This window comes from Conger conger, chromosome 16, assembly GCF_963514075.1.
Source record: "Conger conger chromosome 16, fConCon1.1, whole genome shotgun sequence".
Lineage (NCBI taxonomy): Eukaryota > Metazoa > Chordata > Actinopteri > Anguilliformes > Congridae > Conger > Conger conger.
In genome coordinates, this window is record NC_083775.1 from 1600525 (window position 1) to 1611178 (window position 10654).

At 44.9% G+C, this 10654-nt stretch overlaps 2 protein-coding genes across 4 annotated transcripts in view; both read right to left on the reverse strand.

Annotated features, from left to right (window-relative positions):
• aoc2 (amine oxidase copper containing 2) overlaps nucleotides 1-1506 on the reverse strand; it is a 5422-nt gene extending 3916 nt beyond the window's left edge. The window contains exon 1 of the mRNA XM_061224916.1: nucleotides 1-1506. This exon is cut by the window's left edge and continues 137 nt beyond it. Within this exon, the coding sequence (XP_061080900.1) occupies nucleotides 1-1421 (1421 nt within the window). The 5' untranslated portion in view covers nucleotides 1422-1506.
• The window catches only part of rdm1 (RAD52 motif containing 1), a 9366-nt gene extending 1168 nt beyond the window's left edge, over nucleotides 1-8198 (reverse strand). The window contains exons 1-7 of one of the 3 annotated variants that reach the window (XM_061224918.1): nucleotides 7942-8198; nucleotides 7317-7496; nucleotides 6439-6564; nucleotides 5193-5385; nucleotides 4655-4753; nucleotides 4436-4515; nucleotides 3619-3742 (exon numbers count right to left, since the gene is read on the reverse strand). In XM_061224918.1, the coding sequence (XP_061080902.1) occupies nucleotides 3653-3742; nucleotides 4436-4515; nucleotides 4655-4753; nucleotides 5193-5385; nucleotides 6439-6564; nucleotides 7317-7496; nucleotides 7942-8046 (873 nt within the window). In that variant the 5' untranslated portion in view covers nucleotides 8047-8198 and the 3' untranslated portion in view covers nucleotides 3619-3652. Of the gene's footprint in view, nucleotides 1-3260; nucleotides 3743-4435; nucleotides 4516-4654; nucleotides 4754-5192; nucleotides 5386-6438; nucleotides 6565-7316; nucleotides 7497-7941 lie in introns of those variants that run through there. The other 2 variants (XM_061224919.1, XM_061224917.1) reach the window with 2 other exon arrangements.
• Nucleotides 8199-10654: the final 2456 nt, after the last annotated feature.

Consider the following 10654-nt stretch of genomic DNA (forward strand, 5'->3'; position numbering starts at 1 on the left):
TTGGCCTCCACGGAGCCACTCTGGTAGAAGATGAAGTCCCATATGTAGTCGTAGTTTCCTATCGCAGTTATAGTTCTGAAGACCAAGACGCTGTTCGCTAAGCCTCCGTAGCTGTTACTGAAAAAGTCGGAAAAGTGTCTCCTGAGTGGACGGCCCGTGTCGTGCTCGAAGATGCAGATGGAGTTTTTGAACGTCTTGGGCTCGGTGATGTCAATGTAACGGACAGTGTCCACGTAAACGGCGTTGTACGGGCAGTCCACGCCACGCGCGAGCTCGTGCGCAAACCGTCCTATCCCGATGCTGGCGTCCAGGAACTTTGTGAGAATCAGTCCTGGCGTGTTGGAGCCGTACACAGACATGGCCTCCTGAACACTCAACTCGTACGCGATTCTCTCCCCTTTGAAGCGGATGTCAAAGACTCGCATGCCCGTAGAGGAACTAAGGCCAAACGCAAAACTCCAGTCCAAGTACAACACCTGGTTATTCTGAACACTGAAGCGATTACCCTGAAGATAACTTTGCTGCGGATTTATACCAATTGGTTTTACCTTGGGCTTCAACGATCCATAATTTGGCATATCTTTATACACGATCTTGTTGATATTTCCAGCATTGTACTTTTGTATTAGTTCTTCCACGCTATCAAAGTACTGCCCGTTGTACAACAATTTATCTATGGTCCATTTGGAGGCATTTGTACTGCTGTGATTCACCAAAACCTCAAATCCTACCGGGTGAATGTACATGCCACTCATATCCCGAAAGAATGACATCCATGTCACTCTTTGTCCAAACCGAATACCCCTCGGCATCGCCTCGTACGGAAGCAGCGCCTTGCCCGTGCCGATGTCGAAGCTTTCTTTTAAAATTTTATCGAGCTTCCCGAATAACTCTCTTCCGAGGAAATTGAAAAGTAGCGAATATTCCCCAATGGTGACAGTTCGGGAGGAAAGCGGCACGTCAGCTTTGTATTTAATTCGAGTCACGTCCGTGTGGTAGGTGGGAATCGGGAGCGGTCCCACCACATACTCCTTAATCTGCCCCAAGGTCCCGTGGAACACCACCACTCTGGCGTTCCTTTCGGGTTTTGCTGCGCCTTTATCCAAGAAGCGCAGCGCATCGGCCTTCCTCGGCAGCTGCAGGTCGATCATGAAGATAAAGTTTTCTGAAGGCTTTGCATGCGAGTCCCGGGCAATATCCAGAGCAGGTTGATTCCACATGTAGTCGCGAACCTGTCGGTATTCGTCGGCGGTCAGATCGGCGAACACCAGGCTACTGCTGTCGCCTTTGCGTTTCAGTGCGCTATGCAGCGGAGAGGAGCATACTGGCGTTCTCTTCGATTTCAAACATATCAACACAATATTAAGTACTACAGAGAAAATGCCGAGGAATATGAGTAGATATTTCGCAAACGAATTCATTGTTTGTATGACTATACAGTCTTGCGGAGCGGTGGGCGGCTGTGTCGCGGTGCGGAGCAGGGAAGCTGTACTCGCGCTGAGCCAGGGGGGGCAAGTTATTAAAATCTGGGGCAGCCCCGCCCCTTTTCAATTCTGGACCACAGCCTCCGACGCACAGTAAACTAGACTAAGCTACTATCGTATGAAACTGGCAGTTGATTATTCTCTTTTGGTTAAGAACATCTTGAGCAAACGCGCGGCCTCCTGTTGAATTTGCGTAAAACTATTGTCATTAAAGAATGAATAATTGAATGTTTCTCGGATTTTAAGTATTTTTTTGATTAGACTAAGCAGGGGACAATCCCCCCTGGAGCAATGTGTGGATCTTCTTGTGGCATAAAACCTCCAATCTTCCAGGTCCCAGTCATTTACATTTACATTTTACATTTTAGTCGTTTGGCAGACGCTTTTAATCCAAAGCGATTTACAAGTGCATAGGTTCTTCCACAGCCATATAGGCTACTGTAGCCACGAGGAAGCTCCACCTGCCACCAAATCATCCCCTGAGTTAATTGGCTAAATAACTGTTCCCTCCCTCTCCACCTCAGCTGGTGTGTGGTGAGCATGCTCAGACGGAAAAGCATGTCGTGCTGGCGTGCGCTTGGCTGTTGTGTACAGGTGCGAGAAAGACCCTGATCCCGAGAAAAACATCAATGTGTCCTTTTCTGCTTTCCTGCATCTGGCTGGGTTCACGCTTGGAGACAGTCGTCACCCCCGCAATTTCTGTCACCAACGGTTACAAACACAGAGGTGGATCTGTAGTGGTTTGGGCAGTTGTCACGGGACATATCGGGTCCGATTATTGCTCTGCCCAGTCCGATAAAAGTCAGGGAACAAAAGGCTAATTAACAAGCCCAGGGGCACCCTATGGTGCAAACAGTTTACTCGCCATGTCCCCGTATGCACAACTCAACTCAAAACAGCAGTTTGGTGAAGTCAAGCTCCTTCCCTGACCTGCACAATCACAGCTATAAACACTGCGTTTACGGGAGCATCTGAAGCACAGAGACTGAAGCAGAGTTCCCTTGTTCATCCCTCAAACTGGAACCTTTTCCTGTTGGGGATGTAGAATTTTTTTAAAGAGTTAAATGTATTCCTCCGTACGATTGTCAGCAGAAAAATAAATGCAGGTACGGGAGGGGGTATAACACAGAGCCACTGACCGAAAGGGGGAAATTTCACAGGATTGGGGGCTAGATAGGGTTTTAGATTGACCAACTACAAGGTGAGATACTTTGGGGGGGTTGGCTGGACTGGACTTGCCTTCCATGTTTTCCAACCGGAGGATGATCCAACATCCCACCACACGCCACTCTGAACTCGTACGGCTGCATCCCAAGAAGGCTTCAAGACATTCACCTTATGAGTTACTTTATTGTTAAGTGTTTACATAATTGTGTGCAACCCCTATTTATTGTTTAAAGAAATATAAAAATAAAAAAATAGAAAAGACAGAAAGAGAAAAATACGCATAAAAGTGCATATATTTTCAACCATTTTAATCAAGAGATTAAACGAGCTGCAACAAGTCAGCTTCCATTGTACATAAATGGGACATCCTGGAACGCTCAAACTGTGTTTTCCTGCCTAATGGGCACCTATGGATCGTGGTCTGATTCTGGTTCACTGAACCATCTCAACAAACCACTTATGGTCTCAGAACAGCCCATCAAGAAAATAAAAGATACAAAATATAATAAATTAAATGCGGACATAACAATTACTACATACAATTGTGTTATGTACATATCTTCTTGTACCTTTTTCGAAAATTTTAAAACAATTTAAAGTTACTTCAAAGCTTTGCAAGAACTACTTGAAGAGCAAAGAGGAGGAGTACTGCACAATAAAAACACACCAGCCCTGAACCCCTCAGACGTGAACCCCTCAGACCTGAAGCCCTCAGACCTGAACCCCTCAGCCCTGAACCCCTCAGCCCTGAACCCCTCAGCCCTGAACCCCTCAGCCCTGAACCCCTCAGACCTGAACCCCTCAGACCTGAACCCCTCAGCCCCACTGAACATTTATGGGGGCACTTGGCTACACAGGCTGCAGGCGTGTAGAAATGCATGTTGCGTTTGAACATAAATCGCCACCAGCTTGGTCTCAGTGCAGGTAAATGTCGGCAGGTGTTCAGACGTGTTCCTCAGGCCAGTACCTTTCTCCTGTTTCACAGACAGAGCGCAGCTGCCTCAAGACAAGCAGGACACGTCCAGAGACAGTTCCGACAGGAGGTCATCTTCCCCCGCCCCCTCGCACCCACTCCAGGTGACGTCGTTCACCTGAGGAGGAACAGCGGACGCGGGAAGTGAATTCCGGAATTCCACTACCGCACTTAAAGGGAGGAAGGGAAACTGGGAGTTTTGCTCACTGAATCATCGGGTGCAAAAGGCCATTAAACCCGAGTAAGGAGTGAGGTCACAAATGTGCGATTAGAATGTTCCCAACGGAGCATTCCGCTGCTGATGTAACCATCACGGCTGCTAAGCAATGAACACCCACAAATTCCAAAAAGGCACTCCATTCACATGGAAAACTGTAACTATAACTATAACTATAACCGTAACCATGACTATAATGATAACAATGCGAGCATCCACACTGCTGACCATCACATTATGTAAATCATCTCTTGGCTTATGTAATGTCATCGGCCATTTTTGATTGGCTCTCAGTATTTTATCATTCATGCAGCTGCAACAAAAAAAATCGCTCTGGAAGTGATCCCAACGATAACAGCAGTTATTTAGCTGATGCTTTTATTCAAAGCAACTTACAGCTGATTAGACTAAGCAGGGGACAATCCCCCCTGGAGCAATGCAGGGTTAAGGGCCTTGCTCAAGGGCCCAACAGCTGCGCAGATCTTATCATGGCCACCCCGGGGATCGAACCAACAACCTTCCGTGTTCCAATCAAGTTCAACTATTTTTCAAACATATTTACAGTTGAAACTAACGGTTTAATTGTAGCCGTACCTTGAGAAGGCCCTTCAAGTCCTCATCTGGCAGGACCTGGTCTGGATCAAACCTGCATTCAACTGCCACTTTCCCATTACCTGGAACGAGCAGGTACATGAGGGACAGGAGACTGGGCAGAACATAGCTCTTTACTAAAACCACCAAAACACCCCGCCCAACCTGCAGCAAAACCCAGCAAACGCCCTGCTCAACCCGAGTTTAAGCCTTCACACTCACTCAGTAACACCAGCAGAACATTCCGGAAGGCGTCCACCATGGCTTTGTCTTTGGCCCATTTTTTAAGTTTTCCTCGTTTCAAACACACCTCCAAATGGTCTGACAACAAAATAAAACAAAATTGTATCTCTGCACCAGCGGTTGTATTAATTTCTAATCAAGTAGCAAGGCAACAAATGGTCCTGAAAGGCAGAAAAACAGGACCACAGACAGTGGACCGAGTGCAATCCGTTAAATTAAGCTATTTTTAAGTAAATTGTTCATTGAAAAGATTCACATCCAGCTGTATAAAATGCTAAAGCTGTGTAAGTCACTCTGCATAAGATCTGCTCAAAGCATATCAACAGTCAGACAACAGACAAGAGTGTAAGGCCATTGTTACTGTAATTAATGACAAATAAATCTCGTCATCACGCCCCAGGTTAGCTAGTCATTGCGATGTGATGTTCGGCATGGTAACGGTCTTTGGACTCGTTCTCCCCACGCGGGGGGCGAAATGCTCATTCTCTCCATCATAGCGGTGGCTGAAGGGACACACCCGGAAGGTTCTGGAAGGACTCCCCTGCCACGCCCACCCCCCGGCAGGTGGAGCGGTGCGGGGGGAAAGCGAGCTCCACGATGCAGCCGAACTTCAGCGCCAGCGCCTGGGTCTCTGTGTCCGAACACCCATCGTCTCCGCCAGAGAGGTCCTGCAGCTTCACACAGCACGGCAAAACAGGAACGGCATTACGCTGCAGACATTTACAACAGGAACTGCACTACGCTACATTACTGACATTTACAACAGGAACTGCATTACGCTACATTACTGACATTTACAACAGGAACTGCATTACGCTACATTACTGACATTTACAACAGGAACTGCATTACGCTACATTACTGACATTTACAACAGGAACTGCATTACGCTACATTACTGACATTTACAACAGGAACTGCATTACGCTGCATTACTGACATTTACAACAGGAACTGCACTACGCTACATTACTGACATTTACAACAGGAACTGCATTACGCTACATTACTGACATTTACAACAGGAACTGCATTACGCTACATTACTGACATTTACAACAGGAACTGCATTACGCTACATTACTGACATTTACAACAGGAACTGCATTACGCTACATTACTGACATTTACAACAGGAACTGCATTATGCTACATTACTGACATTTACAACAGGAACTGCATTATGCTACGCAACAGACATTTACAACAGGAACTGCATTACGCTACATTACATGCAGCCTGTAGAATGGTTGTTACGGTACATGACTGGGACCCATAAGGTCGGTGGTTCGATCCCCGGTGTAGCCACAAGAAGATCCGCACAGCCGTTGGGCCCTTGAGCAAGGCCCTTAACCCTGCATTGCTCCAGGGGAGGATTGTCTCCTGCTTAGTCAAATCAACTGTACGTCGCTCTAGATAAGAGCGTCTGCCAAATGCCATTAAGGTAATGTAATTACAGGCATTTAGAACATGAACTGCATTACATTACAGCACAACCACTAAGAACATTAACTTGTATTACATTGTATTACATTGCATTGTGTGCATGTGGCAATGGATTGCCTTTTTATGACGCAATTCCTGCCCAGGGTCTCAAAATGAAAATGAGCTGCACAGCTGAATCTGGAACTAGGGCTTTGTGTGCGATTCATTTGATAGACAAATGAACAGAAACTGCAAAAAAGTGTCAAATAATCTTGCCAAGAATGGACAGGAAGAGACTAGGTTCGGGAGTGCGTTTATCGTCCTCTCAGATTACTTACTGTGATAATCCGACTGGACCAACCGTTAAACCCGAGGTAGCGATTGGCCAATTCCTGACACTTGGAGTTACTGAGTGGCCTGACCTCGCTGGAGAAGGCTGGGTTCTGTCTGGTACATAATCTGACCTACAGATAAAACAGAGCATCGCAAAGAGAAACTTATACAACACAACACAACACTCCAACGTAACAAGATACTGAGTGGACAATGTCACCATGCAAGGTTCCGTAAAATCACACGGAATATTCACGGAGAAACGGTGCTTAATTAATGAGGCAGCCGCTGGCGTGCAGCAGTGAAAGAGCACCATCTGCTGGTAATAGTAACGAACAGCAGTTGAATTTATTAATGGCGTTATTAATGCAGTTTCCACATTCATGGAATTATGAGCACAGACATCATGACGGAAAAGTGGTGGACCAGTAAGGGGCGATCTTCCCTCTGGTCAAATAAACCCCAAAACCCCAGCGCTGTGATGGGGACACTGTGCTGTAGGAGACGCTGTCTTTCGGATGAGACATTAAACCGAGGTCGTGACTCACTGCGGTCATTAAAGATTCCATGGCACTCTTCACAAAGAGCAGGGGGTTCCCTAAATTCCCAAATCGGCTCTTTCAACCTCTCACCTAATCATCCCCTGATTTGTGGTAAATGGGAGGCATTTTTTATAGCGCCTTTATCCAAAGCGCTGTACAACTGATGCTTCTATCTAATTTATCAATAGTGCTTAAAATATGATACCGATATGATCGCGCATCACTAATACAATGATTGTGCTAGTAGTTACTATTCACGTGTTGTACTAAAACACATCCTCGCGCACGTCACAGCATTGGTCTGAAATGGTTCGTTTTCCGAAGCAGGTCGCAAATCGTACTTTAAGGGGCGATTCCTGGAACAGACTCTTTCCGTCAGTGGCTCGTTGCGCTTTCGACGCTTGTGCTGAAGAGTAGTATTTTACAATGGCGTAGAACCCTGGTTCAGCCACTGCCGCGTTCGGACACACCTTCACGAGGTAGAGGGCCCCAAAACCAGAGAAAATGCCGCAAATTGACTCCTTAAGAAAGAACAGACATGAGACCACTTAAACACTGCGATACTGTTTTATCATACACACAGGCTACATACATACATGCAAAGATAGCGGTCTTTCCCCAAAACATTATGGATCAGCTCACTATGTAGCTATTATACAAAGACAACACAAAGCAAGTAATACGTATAAGCACAGGCTAGCATTCAGTTTCCCCATCGTTTTAGCATCTCGCAGAAGTCTCCCTGGCATACTACGGTGGAACTTATTTTACTGTATGACAAACTAAATTATTAGGCTCGGTGGGGGGACATTACAAGAATAAAGGCTTGGGTAAAATAGTCTCTGGACTGCCAAAAAAGCACAACGTTTACGGTCTATCTGATAATGGAAGAGGCACTTATCACTCAAACAACCACTAGCTAGCCTATAACTACCTCAGCAGTGTGTTGTTTCGGGTCAGACTCACGTAAATGAAAGCCTCTGGAAGCGTTGGAAGAATATCCCAGATAAACAGCGTCTTGTTATTTTCAGTCGGAACTTTAAATTCTATAACGTCTGCTTCAATGTCCATATCTAACCGCCTACCAAAGTTGTCAATTCATAGCAAGCTGTTAGCTACATTAATTATAGTGTGTGCGAATGTTATTTGCAAGCTAAAGCGCACTCAACTTTTCGGCATGTTGCACTTCCGACGTCGACTCTGGTTTCGGATTTGCCGCGTTCCCTACGTCACACGCAACGTGAAGCCCAAAACAGATTGACCCTTTCTTATCCAATCAAAACGTGGAAAGACAAATCGTGCGCCCAATCAGAATATTTTAAAAGAAACAAGCACTGAGTACATTTCTGATGAGAACTTGTATCGACAAATAATAACCAAAGCAAATCTCAATATATTTTAAAAATATTACATACAAAAATGTTAACCTGGCCAGTCAGTTATATTACTGTCAGACAGCTGAGTGCACGACTCGTCTTCTGGGTATTGTCAATTCAAATTGTAATAGCTAGCAAATATTGCTGCTGTACGGCGTGTGGTCCCACCTTTCCTTCGATGGACAGCATCCAATAATAATTTCCCCTGAATTAAAGAGAGATGCCCATTCTGCGCTATTGTAGAGAAGAGAGGTCCCTGTTATCGAGTGTCGCCTCTCTGCCAGAAGTTGCTGCCGGGGTTTTGCAAAGATCTTTTTTTTTTTAAATTAATTAATTTTCTGGTACATTGCTTGAAAAAGGCGTGCTTGATTTCGAACCTTGTGGAACACGTGGGCCACAGCGGCGCATAAACTCGGAATGATGGCATATATAATGGTGCGTTTTTCATAACTTTCGATATTTCATGGTTCCAGATCAATGTGCCTAAATTAACTAGATATCAATTTTGTTCTATCTTTTGAGAGGGTACGTTTGCCTGGTAGACCAAATAACTTGTATCAACATTAACAACTTTTTGTACCCGGCGCTCCATAATAAGCCCTACAAAGACTTTTGGAAAGCATTACGAGCAAAGTCAGAAAGAAGCAGTCAATCATTATTGGAATAACACCTTGTCTTGCCGCGCATGTGTTCTGCTTCTTGTCTTGTAGGAGGCAACGCTACTGGAGTCGTGTTCAACCCAGTACTGGCGTTCTCCATCCAGTTCCCCTGTAGCGGAAACACATTTCTGGAGTATTCCCTTGTATACTTCGTGGGACCCATTTTGGGTATGTTATCCGTGCTAAATCTGTGAATACATTTATTTACAAGTTTTTATTGTGGTGTAAATGCAATGTATGAACAATACCCATGGAAAGTTTGGACACACCTTGCCTTTTTATGCTTTTTCTTACATATCTGTATTCCTTTTTTCACAGTGTAATCACTATGGTAACAGGATTAACCATTTGAAAGCATTCAAACTCGCAGTTATATCTGCATAAGCTTAGGTAGCTTTTAAGGGATGATCGGGGAAAAGCTTTTTCCTTTGGTAGATATCTCAAAGTCATCACTGAATAGCATAAGGGCGCTTGTCCCTCAATGTGTCTTTCTCAGTGTAAATAAAGGCTGATTGATTGAACAGGAATGACCTGCAGGTTCCGTTCCCAGATCACCGTCCTCATCTGATTTAAGCAGGACGAGTAGAGATGTAGTATATGGAGTCGGCATATTACCGCTTCTACACGACACTGTCACAGAGCATGTCTCTGTAAACAGGACCGAAAGGGCAGGGGTACGTTCAGTTGGAAACGTTTTGCTATGGTTTCTTTGTTGAACGATATATTTCCTCCCGGACGTTTTGCAACAGGCTTTGTGGTATGTTCGCTCCCGTTTGGGGGTTGTGTCGAGGGTGTAGGGCGAATGAATAATGACGTAGGTCTGTGCTTTAAAGCCCAGAGAACGCCTTCTCACACACCACAAGAGTAAACCGTGCTACGTCAGTCAGTCCGCCCACCGTTTGCAACAGGATGTTCAATGCGCCACCATTTCTGTTTAAATAAAACTTTTGCTGCGTTTTGTCTAGGCTGAACGTACCCCCGCTGAGGTGGTCCTGTTGGCGCTGAAACATCTTGTATAACCATGGAAGCAAGCACCGTAGAAACTGCATTCATATTAAATGCTGCCCTCTACTGGCCACAAAAGTAATAACAGCGACGGTTCCACAGTCTGGTTCCGTAATAAATAAATATATATATATATATATATATATATATATATATATATATATATATATATATATATATATATATATAATGGTTCAGAACACTGTAAGCCAGGTATGTGCGTGTTTCTAACCAAACGCCTCGCTCTCAATTAACTTGTTTTGCTCTTTTTTTATTTTTACCAGTTGTCTTGTGTGTTAATACTTACGTACAGTACGTTTCCTCCCGACAGGAACTTCTTTGTAGAGATAATAATCTTGACGAGATTTTATTGGCAAATCAATGGACCTCTTTAAAACCCTGGATAGTTCCAGGATAGTTTTAACTCTGACTTTATCCTGCAAGCAACTGAATCCCTCTTCAATATTACTGGGACTATACATAAAAAGACACGAATCAAATAAAAGCCAAGATGTGATGAGTCATCGCTGAAATGCGGGTTTTACAGGAGAGCAGGGCGACACCTCCAGGGCCTGTGGCAGGCATCACTCCAGCCATGCGCCACCTCACCCATGCACTCACTTCGGATTGTACAGGATT